The 21,116-nt window shown below is 28.5% G+C and overlaps 2 protein-coding genes across 2 annotated transcripts; one reads left to right on the top strand and one right to left on the bottom strand.

Annotated features, from left to right (window-relative positions):
• Positions 1–254: 254 nt before the first annotated feature.
• LOC119669078 (dynein light chain roadblock-type 2-like) lies at positions 255–859 on the bottom strand. The gene is made up of 2 exons (XM_038078842.1): positions 768–859; positions 255–688 (listed from the first exon to the last, which is right to left on the bottom strand). The coding sequence occupies exons 1-2, from the start codon at positions 804–806 to the stop codon at positions 335–337; spliced, it is 393 nt and encodes a 130-aa protein (XP_037934770.1). The 5' UTR covers positions 807–859; the 3' UTR covers positions 255–334.
• A 5,908-nt stretch (positions 860–6,767) lies between these two features.
• Positions 6,768–15,428, top strand: LOC119666577. The gene is made up of 5 exons (XM_038075857.1): positions 6,768–6,778; positions 11,532–11,594; positions 14,418–14,598; positions 14,664–15,215; positions 15,333–15,428. Exons 1-5 carry the CDS (start codon positions 6,768–6,770, stop codon positions 15,426–15,428), a joined length of 903 nt encoding a protein of 300 aa, XP_037931785.1.
• The last annotated feature ends 5,688 nt before the right edge of the window (positions 15,429–21,116 follow it).

Here is a 21,116-nt window from a genome sequence, read left to right on the forward strand (position 1 = left end):
TATTTTAAATATATTGAATTGTTTTATTAAAATCACTGCTGTAATTTATTATTATTTTGCCTTATTATGACGGATTGTACTTTAAACAAAAATAAAATATTTTTTATGACTATGTATATGAGAAAATTTTTTAAGGATCTATTAAATAATAATTTTTTTGTTTTTATAGAACCTAAATTAGTGTGATAAACTAAAAAATAAAAATAACAGTTTAATATTATTATATCGTATTATATAATACCATAGAATTTTTATATTTGCATATTAGACATTATCAAATCGATTTTATTTGAAAGTATTATTTATAAAATATAAAGCTGCAGCAATGATTTTGTTAGTAGATTCTCCTGGGTTTCTTTTTGGTAGTAGTTGCTTGCATAGCCACCTGTTGTTTGGAGGGATCAAGTTGTTCAACTAAAATTACAAATTCATCAGTTGGTGCAATCAAAAACTCATAGTTTTTAGTGGCTATACGAAGGAAGCGTAACTCATCAATTGGATTCACTTCACGTACAACGTTACGTGCAAGACAAACTAGCATATCACAAATATTAGCAGCTAAATCATCGGTGGTATCATGGTAGGTCGAGTACTCTGCTTCAGCAGTTTTAATATTGTAGATTAAGCAACCTTTAGCCTTCTGCATAATACGCTGTGTAGTGGGCATATGCTTACGAACCAGAGACGTCTATATTAAAGATAGTTATAAGCTTTTAAATTTTAGTTTTTATGTCTACAATTTAAGTTTATATTGAAGGCATACTTACAAAGAAGTCTTCCTCAGGTAAACCAAGTGTTTCCTCCATTTTTGTTTATATACCAAATACGTAAATATTTCAAAAAAAAACTTTGATTTTTGTTTAAAAAACAATTGTATATCTAATAAATATCTTACTTTTTTTCTGAAATCTAGGGAAGTATGATTGAAATTAATTTTATTAACTTTGACAGGTGAATAAATCATAGTATTAGCAACAGAATTTATTTACACAATACAATATTTGCACAATCGTTGTGTTTATATGGTAGTGTATACTATCAGAAACATTCCAGAGAAAGAACATTTGTTATGGTAAAAGTTAGGCATATACTTATGACTCAATATTGGTCAATGCTATACGTTATGATTAGGGAATTCTAAAATTATCTTGGAAAATTATCTTGATTGTATTTATATCTTCCAGAACTTTAGTGATGCATTATCTAAAGCTAATACTATCACATTGGAAGTACATTTTTGAGAATCTGAGAAACGTGTCTTTATAGAATTATAACTAAAACAATATTGTGATATCCTCATGTCACTATTTTGTTTTTTAAAATTAAATAAACATATTATTATTGCAACAAAACCAACATATATTGTAATACTACTATATTAAAAATAAAACATTTGTTCTAAATACCAGTGATTTGCGGTAAATACTATTAAAATTACTATAAAGCCCTAAGTAATAAATTGTTTAATTAACTATTAAATAAATATAGTTTCTATAGATACATTGGGTTTCTAAGAATTATTTTTAAGTAGATACCATAATTTTCCATTGAAATTTTATATTTTATCATAAAATTTTCAAATCTCTTTCAATATTTTTACCATCATAAGTAAAAGATATTTACAAATGAAATATCATGTTGAAATATATTGAAAAGCTGGATGTATCATATAAGTTACCATTATAAATAAATAAACATGTCATTTGAAGTTATTTAACTTATTAAAAACATAGCTTCTCCTACTGCTTTTATTTAGTTACTTACTTAAGAAAGACATAAAATCATAAGGCCTCAACTATTTCTCTAAATCTAACTCTATTGCCTGCTTTTCCCGCAATTTAATTTTAGAAGTACTGTGCGTCTTTAAGCTTGTAGTCCACGGTTCTTGCCACGTCTTAGCTGGGGCTTCTTTCCTAAACGTGTAGCCAATCCACTGCTTTTATTTATTAGATTTTTTTAACTATAAAGTTAAACTTAAACTTAATATATAACTGCTAATTGACTTCTGTGTGATTTTAAAATTAGAATACAAACTGCAAGTGTTAATTTGTGTAAACATAATTTAAAATAAAATAAATAAATAGAAAAAAAAAAACAACTTTGGCAACGAAATCAACCTCAAGCTATTTTAACTATTTGTCGCTTGTTTATTTTCATTTCATTCGGTATTGTAGCACACATTTTTAAGTACAAGCATTCACTCATTCATATTTGCTTTATATATATGCGATTAATAAACTTAAATACATTTCTCTTCATACGATTATGAGTATTAAACTCGATTTTAGATAAAAATATTTCCTAACTTCTTGCATATTATTTTTTTCTTAATTTTTACCATTAATACAAATATGAAATTACTTATAAAATAGATAATTATACTAAATGATAGGTGGTATAATTGCAGCAATAAATTATATATTAAATTATCAAAATAGTTTATTTGGCAAAGAATTTTTGTATATTCAAGTATTCAGCTTAATAAAAAATTACTGACAAATTATTCGTTTTTAAGTTCAAATATTTAAAGAACTCATGTGCATGAGTATCTAATGTCATGAGCACATAACTTATTTTATGTACTCGTATTTAACTATTTAACTCATTTCAATTATAATTTGAGATCTTTTGGTTTAAGTTTTGATTTGGGTAAAATGAGAACCCATTTCATTGCTCATTAAGAGTAACACTGAAGTAGTCACGAGAATCATTTAACGTTTAATTATAGAATTTTTCTTTTAAATCACTGTACCCTTTAGTATATATTTTACTTTCTTTGTTTTATCCAATTTTATAAAAAATTAAAAAAATAATTTGCTTGAAATGTACTGCATCTACAAGTAAATGGCATTATGAAGTAGTGGAAACACTCCAAAATTTTTCTTCCACTTTATTTTTTTTAGTTAAGTTTGGTTAAATTGAAGAAAATCTATAAAATTCCAAACATAAATCAGTAAATTAATTAAAAAGGAATTACTGCTCGACACAATGGGAAACAGTCAATTAAGGAAAGAAAGCGATAAATAACGAAATTGCTTCAAACAACTTAGCAGTGAAAATGATATAATTAAGATACGTGACATTAAATAAATCAAATATCGAATAAGACAGAAGCAATTTAATTTGAAAAAAATTTAATTATAAGGAAAAAATTATTTGAAGTTTATGTATTATTTTAATGTATATTTTATTCACATGTAGTAATTTTTAAATTGTTGCATTAGTTATTAATTTAATTACGAATGTTTAAAGAAATATCCAAATAGAAAAACAATCAAAAAGTCTGACAACCAAGTGGGTTTACTGGGTCTAAAGTTGATCAAAATTTTGTCAGATATGCTATACAACTACTTATAATTCGCAAATGAATTATGACTAAGTAACCATGTCATACTGTGAAGGAGTTTAAAGGACAGAAAAAGACTGACTATCTCGCCAAATGAGGAGTCCAACTTTAATTAAAAGGTTATTCTATTTTTAGGCGCATGGTCACATGGTAGAAAAATATGGATACTTCGGAAAACCTATCTTTTTAAAACTATTGAATGAAGTGAAAAGTTGACTTAAAACTAGTTGACTTAAAACAGTTATTGGTAGACTTTTTACGCTAAGGATATGAAAACTCTTATCAGATATCTGGCAGAGCATAGTAAACAATTTCCCTTTTCGACAGAAAAATATATAAATTTGGAAATTGATTTCTAATAAACAGATAAATATTTATCTGTTATAGATAAATATGTATCTGTTTATTCATAACAAGTTATCTGTTATAGATAAATATTTATCTGTTTATTCATAACAAGTTTACTGAAAAACGCAACTTTTAAATCCAAAAATTTTTTATTAAATTCTTTAAACCTCAATTATTAAACCTCAATCCGTTATTTCCAAAGACTCAAATGCATAGAAAACAAATTTTAACTCCACAATCTTAAATCAATCTGAACCGTTAAATAGTCAAGAAAGATACTTGTATCGCACAATATTATGCTCCATAATATTGTTCCACTGCCACCGCCCTATATCGTTGCATCCTTAGAATGGTCTTAACGGTAGATCTTTTTTGCTTAACAACTAACTAGGATTGATGGCTTTATATTTTGTAAATTTATTTGGAATAATGTTAGCATCAAATTGTTAGTGCCAGTAGCAATATAAGTAAGTTAGCATCTCTAGTCCCCAGAGATGCTAACTAAAAAGTTTATCTAATATTTTGTTATATTACGCATAACTACCACATTGCGTTTCTGTAGAAATGAATTTACTTTTTAAATGTGACATAAAAATAGGTAAACTATTACTTTCTTTACTTAATATTATTAAAAATTATAATATTTTGGCATTTAGGCAAATTGTTGCGTATTATGTATGCAAGTATGTAATAAAAACTATCTTACATTACAACATGAAAGATAAAAAAGTCTGAGATTTTCTATTAAATTATTTAGCTTAAACAATTAAATTGCATCAAATCTATAGTTTCTCTTTTAAATTCCCTTTAATGTTCTTAGTTCGACCATTAAAACCCACATGCTTACGCTTAAATTAACCTTATAAAGTATCGTATATGCTATGCATTGCTAACGAAACATACTGGTAAACTGTTCCTGTGCAATAGCAGGACAACATTTGGGAAGCTTTTATCCTGCAGGTGCATTAAGTGCACTATTCTCTACTAAACCGTAGAGGTAAATTGTTTTTGAGTAAAACAGTTAGTACGAGTATCTGCGTGTGAACTACATACCATGTACTTACCTGAAAATTAATTCGTATGAATTTAGTTTATATGCTTTGAGGCATAAATACAAAGTAGAACATTTCTCTAGGCATACATACATTCGAAGTATATTTTGTAAAATTTTAAATTTCTTATTTAATTAAGAAAATTATTCTTTAAATTATTCTTATTTAATAACAAAAAAAAATTAATTACAACTATTTAAATATAAAAAACTAGTATCGTCAACCAAACATTCATTTAAAATAAAAATTTATAGTAATTTAAAACTCTTCAACTATATTTCTATTTAAATATGCGGATAGTTGTTCATTCTAAGATATAGAAATTAAACTCGAAAAAAAATAAAAGTCAATAATGTGGAAATAGAGTGGACGGACAATGTTAAAAATTTAGGTCTAGCTTTTGACAGAAGATACTATAAGAGCCAAGATAATGATGGTTAGATAATATAAGAGCCAAGAAGCTGACTTGGAATATAACTCTAAATGCTCTTAAACTATTAACATTAGAAAAATTGAGTATCAAAGATAATATTCTTTTTTATAAGCAAATAATTAGAACGTAACTTTATCTATTAACTTTATGGCTGCGTTACTTATGTCAATGCTGTTCCATTCACCATTAGAAAATTCCAAATATATCAGATTATTATACTGAGATATATGTTAAAAGTGCCACTGTACACCAGAAATGAAGACATTTACAATGATTTAAGTGTCACGAGAGTGCAAAAGTATATCACAAACAGAGTATTGAAATTGTTCGATTTTGCGATAGCGCACACTAATTCGAAATTGCACTCTCTCAAATCTAATGCTATATATATTCTCTCAGGAAGATATGTTGGGCTTTAAACTATACTTCGATAAAATAAAATTATTCAACTAAGCAACTTATTATCAGAATTCACAAAGCTCTTATTACAGTAGATCATCTAAATGGTCACAGACACTATTGAGAAAAAGTACCTTAGACACTAACTCGCGTTTGATCAAGCAAAGACGAAGAAGATGAATAGGTTCTTTTGTCATTTTTAATTTTAGAAATAAAATTAAAATAACTAATTTTTATAAATAATATATTTATTTCCAACATCGAAACAATTATCTACTCTTATACTAAACAGACAGACATACAAGTGGATGTACCTGAATTGATTTTTTTAATCACTGTTAACAAGTGTACATTTGTAATAGGTTCATAAGAGGGTACTCATAGACATATATACTTCTTATATACTTTACATATTATTAACTTTTGAAAAAAATTAAAAATTTCTTCTATTCATACTTTATTTAAGAATCTTAGTAGCCGCAATAATATCACATTACGCATGGAGTTGATGCATCATGTTTAGCATAATACGAGTATATATAATTAATCAAGATACATAACAAATAAAGTTGGCTTTCGATATCCATGACAATCTTAGACTGTATGAGAACTCTAGCTTCCAGACAAACGGACATTTTTAAAACTATTGATCTCATAAAGTTTTTGTAGAAACTGTTACAAAATATTATATTTTTTTTAACATGGAATCTTATATATCCCACATAATATTGCACACATTTCTATAGTGTTTACAAACTTTTCAGTTATATTATTTTTATATCCCGAAAATTAAAAGAAATTAGAAAATTCCTATATAGTAGATAATGACAATAATATAGTGAGTTCTTATTTCAATGGGTAACAACAGAATATGCAAACTGTTCCTTTAAAAGAACGCTTTATATAAAAAAATGATAATTCGGACTAAGCAATGAGAGAGATGTCTTTTTACAAGGACGCCCATTTAACAGAACTTTGACTGTGCAACTAATTGAATGAATGATGTTGTCTTTAGCAATGCCAAACATAAAATACTTTACTTTATATTTTAGTTACTCGTAACAGAATTATACCATTAATAGTTGACATCAAAAGTATCTCGAGATATTGTCATCTTGTGTTACTGAAAAATGTAAATTTTACGTCGAAATATTTCGAACTACATAATATATACTTCTTTTTGATCAAAATGGAATCAGGGTACGTTAACTTAAATTATTGGTTTATCAACTTATATGTATGGTGAGTTCGTTTTAGAAACTCAGTTGCTCTGACAAGTTCAGTGTTTTCGTCTGCTTTTAAGCTTATTGATAGATATGAAATACTATATAACACTTGTTACTCTTGTTAAGAATTATACGGAGAAACTGATATGATAAGTTCTGATATGATAACTGTGTTATAGGTTTTCGAAAAGGCTTCTTTGTCCTTATTGCAATCAATACTTATTATCAGTTAGTCAGCTTGTCAGCTAGTTTAGTGACGTTATTCTACTAAGTGATGATGCTATTTCTACAAATTATGATCAATTTGTTATATCGAATATGCGCTAAAAATTTTTTTATGTAGCTTTGTATGAAAATATGTAGCTGTCAAAAAATTTATTGAAACCATATTTTTATGTGATTTACTTTTCCTATAAATTTTTATACAAACAATGCCAACATAAATATTCAATATTTTATAAAACCGCATCATCGAAAAATTGAAATATTTTTCACTTAAAAGTTATTTAACACGGAATTGCTGGTTCAGCGAAAGTTTTTATTTCAATTAAAATCTTTTTAAAACCGTTTTTATGTGGAAATGTATTATATTCGTATATATAAATATTTCTGAAAATATAAATTGAATTCTGTGGTAATTTTTGAAGGGAAATAACTTTAATGAACTAAAAGGAAAATATTTATTTAATCATTGGTTACTATATAAACACTAAATATATATAAAAATGTATCAAAATATGAATACAAGGTGAGATGAAAAAACTGCAACCAACTTCAGACTGCTGTCATTTCTAAACCGCTCGTCCCACAGCTGTCAGATTTATTCTAGTGACAGCTCATTATATTGTTTACAAGCGCACAAAAGCATTTTGGTGGGAATTTTTCAGAAAAAAAATCTCCGGATGCCAATCCGTTGGACTATTGTGCCTGGGGTATTTTGGAAAGCAAGGTTGGCACTAAAAAATACCAAAGTGTCGATCATCTCAAGCAAGCGCTTCGCCGAGAATGGGACAAAATACCACAGAGCCACTTTCGGGCAGCGTGTGATGGTTTCATTGGCCGTTTGAAGGCCATAGTTCGTGCCAAAGGTGGCCAATTCGAACAATTCTAAACCGATTCTCAAATTTGATGTTATTTCCGACATTTTTTGCTTTCATTCAATAAAATTTAAAAAAAATGAAAAAATTATGGCGTTTTACTTTGTTGCAGTTTTTACATCTCACCTTGTATAATAGTTTAGCATGTTCTATGCTTGAATAATGAAAACTGAAGAATATTTTAGTCGTTATTATTAAAATATTTAAATATATTGTTATGATTAATTTAGTGGTAAATACTTAACTTTACTTTATAACTATTTAAGTCATTCTCATTACTTAATGCCAGTGTTCTTCACAACTGCAGTAACTTATTTTATCTGCAAGTAGGCTTGTATTTAAATTATGAAAATACACAAAATACCTCACAATATAATGAAATCGCCAGATTGATTATATATATGGATATATATTATTAGAGTATTGAATTCTTGCATATGGAGAATTCATTCAAATTTGTCTCCCCCTATTGAGACAAAAATCTAAAACCATCGATAATACCGTTAGTGTTATCGATACTTTGCCAATACTATAGCATATTTCCTTATAAATTATATACGAGTTACTTACTAGTTAGCTGTGGTAAATTTGATACCATTAAATACAATATTATTCACTATTAAATACAATAGTTTCTGATTAAATTTGATATGTAATTCTATATCAAATACTTTAAATAATGAAAATATATATGAATAAATATATATATTCAATTCTCAGTATAGCTAGTACGAATCGTAGAGTAACATTAGAATGATTTCCTCCATATTAAGAGTCTAGATTAGGTTCAATACGCAAAAGAGAATAATGTAAAATAAATAAATAATGCTTTCATAAAAGAATAGTATTGTAATTTAATATTTAAAAATAATTATAATTAATTACTTTAATTATACTACAGCTGGTTTATGATTTCATTTTAATATACCACAGCAAATGAATTTGTTAATGAGTTTTCACAACAAATTAATAGAAAATTAAGTTCAAACATACCTATAAGTCAAATACGGGTTCGGGTCAGTTGGGTAAGGTGCGCTGACTCGGAGCTGAAAATTAAATTGCAGTTTTAAAAAATTATTTACGAATTATTAAATATAAGGAATAAGTCGAAGACCGCTGATGATGGGTATTTGGCAATACTTGAAATAACCAAAAATTCAGCCAAAAATTCAATTAATCAAAAATAATAACAAAATTTGTTGCTGCAGTTTACTACTGTTTGAAACCTCTTTATTGAAGAATAAGTAAAAATAGAAGAAAATAATATAGTAAAATACGTCATATTCAAGCACATACATACTTATGCCCCTTTGTAAATATATTAGAATTATATTTCATAAGGGAGAATTATTTTATTAGTTTAGCTTGTATCGCAGCATATGTTATTATATAAATGTAATCTGTTTTGTTTTTTTTTTAATTTCTGAGTAATAAAATATTTTACTTATACAAATATCGTGTGTGACCAGGAAAAAGCAGAAAATATTGGTAATTTCATTTCATTTCATTTTTCATCGTCAAATTCATTAAATATTTACACACATCTTGTCGGCTTCGTGTTATTGGAAATGTACGCGTGTTTGCCCATTCAACTCTCAACCACTTCACCAATTGCATTTTCCATGCCATGTTCACAAATTGCAAATGTTGCAACAGTGCATCCATGCCACCATTCAATATTGACACTAAAAGCGCTTGTTCTTTCATTTGTGAACAACACGACTGGAGAATATTAAAAGCACCCCTGCGTATACGTAACTTATTCGAGGTTTTTCTTCTTCACAAATAAAATTTTAAATACAATTTACTGACATTTTGCTGTCTTTCGAAATTAATTTTAGTTGCGCCAGTAATGTTGATTATACTCGGCGGATTATATATAAATTTTTACTCATATTGTGAATATATATTAGTTCTACGTGTACGTTTTGTTTGGCTCATCATAAGCTTATACACAAGGTATCTAGATCACACTTGCTTTTAGAACCAGTAAGACTGCATGAAAATGGGTCAAATTATTTACTAAGGACTTATTGCATTAATTTATAAAACTCTGTAATGTAGCCATGCTTTACTGATATTTACGGCATTATTTTTATACTACTAAAAATATAAAAGATTTAATAATATATAGCTTTTTGGATATTATATCTATGAAATTTAACATTTAAAATTCATGGGGAAATATCTTTTCTTATGATAAAAACAGTTAACATTTATTTATTATTAATTTAATTTTTAAAAATATTTTTACACACTATAAATAACTTAGACTAAAAAAAATGAAATCTAATACTATGTTCGGACACACCTTAATTTCGCAAAAATCTTAATTTCATCTTCATTTCAGTGAAATTAAGTTGATTTTTCCATACAAAATTTTAAGGTTAGAATGAAACAAAAGAAAATGGCCTTAATTTCGTTGAAACGAAGGCTGAAATTAAGGAACATTTCAAATGAAACTATGCGTAAGATAAATTGTAAACAAAAGTTAAGATAACGATAAAGTGACATTTGTTTAAATAAATGTTAATGACAGTTGACTTTACTAAAATCGGGAAAATATTTTAAAGAAGTGCAAATTTTTAAATTTGAATACAGAAAAAAAGCTGAAATTGTTATTACTTTAAAATACATTAAATCACAAACCTGAAATCTACTAAAGCTTTTTAAACAACTGGATGACATCCTTTATAGTTATAATAATCAAAATTTCCCAGATACAAATAGTGTTTGAAGTTTGTAATTTCGATTTGTTGACAAAAAACATATGATTTCCTTAATTAGGGGCAGTATGAACACTTTTGAAATTAACTTAATTTCATTTTTACGAAATTAAGAAAATTTGGCTGTATGAATATAGTATAACTGTTTAAAATAACATATGTATTTGGAAATCTTGTCTATAAAATTCTGTTTTTTGAAATTCTCAACATTAAAGAGAAAATAATTAACAGTAATTTTCTTAATGTAGGTTATATTAAGTTTTATGGTGAGTCAGCGATAGATGCCACGTAGGTCACAGATTGGTTTGTTCATTAACCTAGAGATCTTGTTTAAAAACTATCCCCATTCGAATGATTTATTTTATAGAAGATTTCCGGTGATACGTGTATTTTTGATTCAAGACTTACCTGCAACATTTCAATCAGATTATTTTCATTTGATAGTTTTGTTAGACTTATCAGTTAATGAAAGTTGTTTGCGATCTTTAACAAAATGATTCTCCAATAATTGTATTCAAGCTCTTTGCAAGACTGTACAATGGCACATTAGATCAGAGCTTTATAACCCTTGCATTTCCCCTTGCCAAAGGTTGCGAAGACTGTCGACCAGATTACCAATTCTTTTTCGACGCCTAGGTATTAAATAATAATGAAATGCTAAATATTTAATAGTTATGCTCGATAAATTTATGAATGGCTAGATTTTAGTCATTGCTCACCACATTCTCTTGAGAAAAGATGAATATACTTGAACTGCGAAAGATATCTAAAAAATAAATGTATTTAATTTTTATTTTTAATTTTTATTTAATATTAATTTAATAAATACAATATATATCTCCAGTTGTATCTTGAAGTGAAAAAACGCTTTTTTATTTCATTCATATTATTTTTCCTCTTTTAGGTATCGTCGACATAATTTTAATTATTATCCGGAATCACAACATCTTAGTAATATTAATGAGGGGTAAGTTGAGAAATTTTTTATTTTGCAATTTTTTTTTATTAGTTCATTGTATAATAAAAATTAAATCTAAACTACGATAATACTTACGAATATGACTCCAAAAAGTTATCAGCAATATTAATTATACAGCAGTATTGAAATATTTCAATACATTAATATTATAAATCTAAAAGTTAATATCTTTTAATAATGTTTGCTGTAATGGGGCAGCAGCTGGTCCGCACCAGAATGAGTTTCATTCCTAATATTTATATCCACAAATACGAGTACATCCCTTAGTTAATCCTTTTATGTGTTATGATACAAATAAAAGGATTGACGCAATAAGTCAATTAAGTACTCATTATACAATATAATTACAATTACAACTAAGACATGTTCATTAATGTACCTTAATGTGAAGAACAGAAAGCTGATATACATCCAAATAATAAGCCCAGCACTACTTTATGGGTGTGTCACGTATAGCAAACTCTACTATCCAAAAGCTACAAGTTGCTCAAAGTCAGGCTCTCCGAAGGTTCTTTAAAGTACCATGATACATCCGCACGAGTGATATGCTAAGAAACCTTAGAATAGATCCTGCCCTACAGGCTGCCCTATTTAGCACTATCTAATCTCAGAGTAATTACTAACCGCACTGGGCGGTATGCAGATCTTAGATCAATCATTGAATAATCACGAAGATTATCAGGAATACTCAAATTAGTCAGTGAGATGAGCGGGACTCTGCAGAATTCCCCCAGCTATCATAGAGTAAAAGTGCTTAGATGCACTAACTCGGAAAAGGCCTAACATAATAATATATTATAATATGTTAGAAATAGTGTTATTGTATGTGCCAGTATGTACCAAGCCTCCAATCATTCTTAACCCAGTCCAGTGTCAGATGTTCCTCAACCAAGTCATTTGTTTGCTTCCCTTGCCGCATTTGCCTTCGATTCTGTTTTCCACAATCAATTGCAGCAATTCATATATTGGACCTCGGAAGATATGTCCAAAATACCTCGTTTTTCTTATTTTGATAATTTGTACAATAAATATATAGAAATGCAATTCTTAAAATAATATATAATCTATTAACAAAGAGCTATGAAATATTTCTACTTGACACTATTGTTCTCAATAATCAATTTTCATGTCTATTTAGTAATTAATCTTCTCCAAGTCATTCTAAGCCATCCACATCTTTGTCGGTCAGCAGAAGGAGGTTACATTTCATAACACGTATATTAATAATAATAATAGTCATTTCTGTAATGACTGCAATATCAGACTTTTTTCCTTATTATGAGTTTTTTAGATTTTATAATAAAATGTTTTATAATATAATATATTATTTATTATATTTATATTAATACTAGCTGACCCAGCGAACGTTGTTTCCCCTTGCACTTAATTTTCCTGGCGTTCGTTGCGTTGCTCTTGACTTTCATTAGTACGTGTGATTGTATCCTGGTTTCTTACATTTCCATTGTTTTCTGCCGATCTATTTAACCGACGGTTCTAGAGTAATTGTGAATTCGGACTCCGTCGACCAATATTTCCTCCTCGTCCACGAAGACGTAGCATTATTTTTTGTACGTTATTTATATATTTATATATATAATTCTTTTTTTTTTGTGTGTGTTCAAGTGAATTCAACTATAATTTAGATTCACAATTTGATCCACTGGATAACGGTTTTTTAATCATTATACAGTTTTTTGGTATCCATATACATTTATGTTAGACATTTAATGCAACGGCAGTTTTACGATTCATTTTAAAGATTTTAAACTTTTTAAACAAATCAAAGTAAGCATGAATAAATTCTAAATTTCTAATATAAATGTGTATGGATACCAAAAAATAAAAAATTAATTAAAAAGACATTATCCAGTGGGCCAAATTGTGAATCTAAACAATCCTTGAATCCACTTGAACACCCACAAAAAATTTCATCAAAATCGGTTCAGCCGTTTAGGAGGAGTTCACTGTCAACACACGTACAGAAGAATTATATATATAAGATTTTATAATTTATTAAATTAATTAATATATGCTTGATTATTTTATAAAACCATAATACTTCCGAGGAAATATTTTAAGTATACAGGTTATTAACTAAGGAACCAAAGTAATGAACAGATGAAAGTATAGTTTGTTCGGTTGACGATGAAAAGAAAGATGGAGTTTATTAGTTCACATGTATGAGTGGATCAACTGATGTTTATAAAAAAAATATTATAGTGTTGAACTCTAATGTATTTTAAAAACTCTAAAATGCTATTACAACTAAGGCGACTTGAAAATAAGAATAATTTCAAAGAAATTTAACAATATGCATTACGAAAAATTTTATAATTCGTATAAAAATAGAATATTTAAAATATCATAAAACTAAAAAATTATTTCACTATTGTTAAATTAATATATGTTTATAAAAAACATAGTTTGATGCTAAATTTTGAGAAATGAAACCTTATCAGCACTCATACGCAGTGGTGTGCCATTATGCCTTCTATGGTAATAATAAAATTATAATCAGGCATGCTCTAGAATTCGAATCCGCATAAAAAAATTCGATTTCAATTTAAATTCACATTTTGGTGCTCTGCTTTTATCGATTCATTTGCGATTTCACAAATGAAATCGAATGAATTTGCTGGCTCTAGAAACCGAATCTGCATAAAAACATGTGATTAAAAACACTTATCGAAATAGTTGTGAAATTAAAAGTAGTGAAAATAACATGTAAGTATAATTACATTTTTTTTGTGTTAAATCAGTTTCAAGTTATGTAAATAAAGAAAATAATAATTTTGATATTTTATTTTGAAGGGGTAAACACAAGAACACTGTACAAGATGGAATCTTGCTAGGATTTATGGAGTTGCATAAGGAAATTGCAACTGGCTTTGTCAAAGGCGACAAAGTGGTCACGGACCAACTATGGGCAGAACTAACAGGAGAGCTAAACAGCCATGGTCCACCTAGCAAAGATATCCAGGGATGGAAAAAGGTAAATTGGATTTTTTTTTTATTCGTTAGCATGATAACTTTTTATTCATGGTAATACAATTATAGGTGTGGCTCGACTGGAAGGCGACTGTTCGTAAAAAGATTGCGCACAATAATTCAGAAGCACGGGCGACTGGCGGTGGACCATTCAACAAATATGTTCTTACCGCAGCCGAAAAAGCAATTGGACGGCTATGTGGCATTTTTAAAGTGGTCCGTGGTATTGAGAACACGGTTGAGTTTGGTCAACTGTGCTCAAATGGCGAGGATGTGTCTTCCGATGAGTTGTGCCTATCTTATATTGCTACCACTACCATTGGTGCCATTACTGCTGATACTATTGGTCCCACTACTGCTGATACTATTGGTGGCACTAATGCTGCTGCTATTGGTACCACTACTGCTGATGCTATTGGTACCACTACTGCTGATACTATTGGTACCACTACTGCTGATGCTATTGGTACCACTACTGCTGATGCTATTGGTACCACTACTGCTGATGCTATTGGTACCACTACTGCTGATGCTATTGGTGGCACTAATGCTGCTGCTATTGGTAGCACTAATGCTGCTGCTAGCAGAAAACGCCGTCGGGAACCAACGTGGCAAGAATCAGTAAAAAAACATATTGTGGAGCAGAAACAGACTATAAAAAATATAGAGCAACATTTGAAAAAAATTGACGAAGTGTTTGAAAATTTTGCCGAAGAAACTAAAAGAAATAATTTAAAGATGGAAGAGCTTCTCAAGGAGAAGCTGGATCTCAAAAGGAAAAAGTTGGAGTTAGAAGAAAAGAAATTTAATTTAGCGAAAGCTAATCGACGCTAATTTTTTTTTGTAATTATAAGCTCCAATAAAGATTAAATATTTTAAGAATTTATTCATTTTTGATTATTTTGTTTAAATAAAAATTTTCCTTATATACTACTAACGCAAGCTATTAGCAATGTCATCTCTTATTGTATTTGCTTCTCTACTAGCCGATATTTCACTTAGTTCCTCTTCATCTTCATTAGCAAAGTGAACGTCTTCGACATCCTGTACCTTGTAGTATCTACAAATATTATGTAGCGCACAGCATACATTAATCATTTCACGTTAAATTTATGCTCCTGCGTTCCAGGCTGCGGATCTCTGTATGGCGTTAGCAAAAATGGCTGAAGGGAGTAGTCAGCATCTCCTAAAAGCCAACTTCCACTTTCACCGCTCTCATAGCACTGGCAGAAGAGTAGCATATTGAAAAGAAATTTCAAAAAGAACTTGAAAGTCCTTACTATCATGGCGTTAATGCTGAAATAGCCTTTGCTATTATAAAAAAGGTGGTGGTCACGATGAGGCTTTGTCATTCTTATATGTGTTCCGTCCACACAACCTACCACACCCGGAATCCCGAATTTTTGCATAAAGTGGCGCTTAGACGCACTCCGCTCAGCGTCCGACATTTCTAATTTTATCCATGATGGGCAGATGCGCCTTTCCAAAATAGCGATAACATTTGTCAAAATTTTTCCAACAGTGCTCCTACCCAAAGCTATTTGCTTGTCGATGCCTACCGCTTTTTGAAAGCCCCCTTCCGCTAAAAAACGCAATGTGCAGGCCAACTGAATAGAACTTGGTATGGATGATAACTTAACGTGCGGTGTTACGACTTTTACCAGCATGCAAAAAGCATCGTTGTTCACCCTGTAATAATTTATAAAGCTAAAAGTATTCGTTATTTTTCGTTGTTTTATCCAGTATGAATTAGCCACTTACGTCGACTCATTCAAATCTAACGGATTGCTGCAATCTCTTAAAATCCGTCTTTTTATTTTTTCATTTGTGTGACTATTATTTTCAGCTGCCACCAATGCTAACATTCCGAACATTTTATAAAAACTGTTTTTTTTTTATTTTACTTATTAAAATTTAAAAATTTCACTTAAGAACGTTGAATATTTTTCAAAACGGCAAAAATATATTTCACAACTTGTTAAAATAGTCAACAAACAGCTGTTTAAATTCATTTTATTCATTTTGAGTTCATTTTGAAACCGCATGAAAATATTCGATTTCTGGAACACCCAAAACGGGTTCATTCCGTTTCAAATTGAATTTCGATTTGAAATGAAGTCGAAATTCAGAGCATGCCTGAATAAGTGACAAATATGTCTATGAAAGTCATTTATGCTGTTTTTTATTAAAGTCACGACCATTTTTATTTATCAGTTGTAGGCCAAAAATATTTTCGTTTATATTAACACATATGTATTAAATATTACGGTAAACATAAGCTATTTGACTATTATATGTTTCATTTAGTCAACAAAATGTTTAATTTAATAACAATAAACTTATTTACACACTAAAATTATAGCAACGCATCATTTTATGTCTCATAATGCAGGCGTTACTTATATATTATCTTTTGCTATTTGCGCTGGAACTGCACTTTTTAATGTCGCCATCATATTTCACATATTTTTGCATGAATATTTGTCTTTATATACGAGTATAGTATATCAGATCGACATAATATGAGACGGAAACAGATGATGACGCAAAAAATAGAACATAAATCGTTTTAAATATTCTCGACTATAAAATGGCAAAAGCCAAACCGAGTAGAGTCAAAGTATCGCAGGATTTGATGGCAGATTGCCAAATGTGAAAATATTAAAATTTAATGCGGATGCATGAGTTTTTTTTCATTTCCCTTCCCGGTGGCATATGTTGGTTTGTAAAAAAATACAACACTTTTTCTATCTTGTTACGTTAGCTTTATTTTTACTTGTCACTTTTATTTCCGCTATAATATTTATATTAAATGTTTCACTAATGCTTTAAGAGCTAAAATTGTGAATTCAATATATAGAACTCAGAATAAATTCAGTCATCAGGGATTTACGAAATATTTTGGCTATAGTTGTTTTCAATGATTAAACTAATTTTTAAAATATTGTGATAGAATATAATTTTGCTTCTTTACAGAAGTTTACTTAATAAATTGCAAACACAAATCTATATGTAAAAAAAACTTTTATGTACAGACTTAACAAAATATATCTCAAAGGAAATTTCATTTTAGGCAACAGTATAGAAACCTATAAAGAAAATAATTTATTCGCGTAGTTTGAGTTTTTCATCCAAGCAAGAATTTTTGTATGATTTTTTGTATGTACTCAAGGTACAAAACTAAAATTGCTAAGGGCTACCTTGACGAACAAATGGCATTTGTTACAGGCACTTCGCAATATATAACTTGCCGAAATCTGAAACTGAACAATTTTAGATTTTGTTTAATATTTTAAAAAATTTTTCCTTAGCTTTGAACTTAGCTTCCTAACGTTAAATTTACTTGCTTCAGGAAAATTCAACTATTTTAGTGGACTATGACATTGGTTGTTGGTTTAGCAGTTTATATTCTAAACATTGACACACAACATGACCTGTAGAAACTGACGAAAAATGCCACTTCCTTAGACCTTCGAACTACAAAAATATTTTCATAATATTATATAATGAACATTTTTTGCAGAAATACGAACATAGAATATGACGTTATTTTAAAAAACAGATTTTAACATTAAAAAACTGAAAATATCTTTGAAAAGAGCTATAAAGGAAAGTCTACAATAGGTTTATTTATACAGTAATGTATTTATATGAAAATATTATTATAAGTAATATAAATAGTCATGCTACTTGTCTGTGCCAACAAAATACTTGTCTGTTCTGGTCCCTTTTATTTGGTAGATCATTTAAAAAGATCAATAGAAGCAGAACACAAGCTTAACATTGAATTTTTACCCAATTCATCAATTGTTTAAGGTCATGCTTCATGAAAAATGTGACCGTACTGGGTTTCAAAAATTAAAATTGATGCTTTTTGGTCTACATAGACCATAGACTTAAAATACCCAACAAAAAATGGTACAGTGGCATTAGATCACGCTACTTGGCTTGGGTGGCCACATGTTATCATTTAGAATATGAAGGTATATAACATCATCCTATTAAAATAAATAGCCATCCAGATCACTTTAACTTACTTTTGATTATTGATATCGATCGTCATTGATGCTTATGTAGGCATTTTTTTCGTTATTTGAAAAAAATATGGACCAAGCATTCGACAGCCCATATACCATACCACTGTGCCACCGTAAAAACAATTCGTTTATACTGGTGGCAACATTTTTTTCGAAAAAAATTGGATTGTTTTCTTTGTCGATTAACTAACTGATTTATAAGTATATATTACGGCTCAAAAAATTTTAATTTCAAAATCTTATTGCACAAAATCTGCCACAGTGTTAATAAATAGACACCAATTTCATGTGAATGATGTCACATCAATACACTAGGGTTTCATTGACAGTAATCTTAAAGATGACAGTAAAAATAAAGGCATGCAATAAAAATAAATTAAAATAAAAAAAACCTTTTCGTACCTTATTATATTTAAAATGTAAAGTATACATAAAGAAACCTCTTAGTGACAAATAGCCATTAAAAAGTTCCAATTAGAAGCACATACAAATCAAATGAAAAAACTCCTCCCTAACTGATTTTTATAGATAATTTTTAATATTCAAATCAATAAACAGTCTTCACACGTTAATTGAGACATAACTGCAGGACACATGACCTTAATTCCTTAAACTTATAAAACCATTTCGAAGGTTTCATAGAAGACAGAATGTGTTTAGTCTTACCGATGGAAATTTCCATATGAGTACTTAAAGCTTTATTGAAGTCTCAAACTGAATTTTGCTTTTAGCTGGTTAACAACAAAAAAAAAGTTCATCTTAATTTTTAAAAGTTCTTATTTCGTGTCCACATAATTTAGGAAACCCTAATATATTTTATATAGTATATAAGATACTCTAACAGCATGCTTATCAAATAACCGGATTAGTCACATTACCCTAGACGCTAAACAACTGTCATTAACATATTTGTCAAATACTTTTACGGTTAAGAAAAATATTCCAATATATTAAAATATTCCATAATACTCCGTTAGATGAATTCGTCAACAAGGTTTGTGCTGTCCCGAAAATTATAAACAAAGTAGGTGTTGAACACATAGTAATATTTAACGTAGTCTAAACATTAGCTATTGTTTTCACGCTTAGATTTAATGTATTGAAATGCAAATAAAGCGGGTTCTTTTAAATTTTATCACCTTGTAAAGGCCCTCCTAAGAGAAGATGAATAATTGCACTCATACCATTTAAGAAAATCTCTAGTTTACCGAAAAATATATCATGGAAAAATGAAAACGCAATTAACATTGATGAAAATTCAAAAAATGTGATACAACAAAATAAAACACAATTTGATTGTACTTTAAATTGTTAACTTAAAATTCTCATCTTGTATAATTATATTTGACAATATAATATCAAAGCTATTTACCTACATATTAAAATTTTATTTTAATATAAATGATACATGGTTTAATTTTAGCTGGTTTAGTACTATCCATCACATATGTCAAAGAAAGAAAGATTTATATATAACTTACTATTGTCAGATAGTGTGGATGCATTAAGACCAGAATAGTTTCCATTCATTTACGTTTCTTTCTGATCCACTGCAATTGAATTTTTTCTATTTCTAATTTTGTATGTAAAGCCATCTAACAAAAAAGTAAATTTACTTGTACATTTATTGGAAAGTATATATAAGTTGTATGAACTTAGCTGTAAAGAAATTTTAAACAATTTAAATTTATTTCTTAAATAACTTAAATTCTAACTAATAAGTAAAAAATGAAATGTATACTAATTATGTTTATATATTTATATATATAAATTCTAAAATTTTTTTTAAATTTATGGTATATTTATTGGGTTCTGGCCAATATTGTTATTATTTTCTTTTCAACAATTTGCTTCGTCTACTTTTGGTGCTGTTAGCTAACACTTCCGCTTGTCTTTGCTGTGGGTGTTCGCGAAAGTATTTTTGCATTTTATTACGATGATTTTTGGTGTCTAACGATTAAGTCATAAAACACTAATTATGGACGTAAAGTACAATATCAAAATTTTTTACATTACTTCAGTAAGCAACCTCTCTTTATTTTCATTACAGATCTTACACAAATAAACACAATAAAGTGAATAAAATAGTGATTAATAAACCACCAAAAAAATCTTCAGATACCGTACAACAGCATAGTTGTTAATAATTTGGATACACTAAAAGCTATTAGCTACTAAAAGTTATTAATATGTTTGGATAATTATATTATACATGGCGGAAATCTGCAGATTTAAGCTGTTTATGTAAATTGTCTTCAAAACAATTTCGTGACTACAAAGAAAGTAGTACAAAAATGGCACTACATTATAAATAAAACTGCACTTAGTCAAGTTAATAATCTATGCGCATTACCACTTTTATATTATTAAATAAGTTATGGTTATAAGAAATTCAATTAATTGATTTTATATTCAATTACAGAAGAAAAATTTAATTTGTTTAAGTGTAATTTTACATAATATTCATTTAAGTATGGAAATTTAT

Source organism: Teleopsis dalmanni, chromosome 1 (assembly GCF_002237135.1).
Source record: "Teleopsis dalmanni isolate 2A chromosome 1, ASM223713v2, whole genome shotgun sequence".
Taxonomy (NCBI): Eukaryota; Metazoa; Arthropoda; class Insecta; order Diptera; family Diopsidae; genus Teleopsis; species Teleopsis dalmanni.

What these genes read in the sequence shown, in the direction of transcription:
- LOC119669078 (XM_038078842.1), bottom strand. Translation starts at nt 806, where the DNA reads ATGGAGGAAACACTTGGTTTACCTGAGGAAGACTTCTTT. An exon ending in TACCTGAGGAAGACTTCTTT is followed by an intron (nt 689 to 767) that starts GTAAGTATGCCT and finishes TCTTTAATATAG; the next exon opens with ACGTCTCTGGTTCGTAAGCA.
- LOC119666577 (XM_038075857.1), top strand. An exon ending in CTTAGTAATATTAATGAGGG is followed by an intron (nt 11,595 to 14,417) that starts GTAAGTTGAGAA and finishes TTTATTTTGAAG; the next exon opens with GGGTAAACACAAGAACACTG. An exon ending in ATATCCAGGGATGGAAAAAG is followed by an intron (nt 14,599 to 14,663) that starts GTAAATTGGATT and finishes ATACAATTATAG; the next exon opens with GTGTGGCTCGACTGGAAGGC.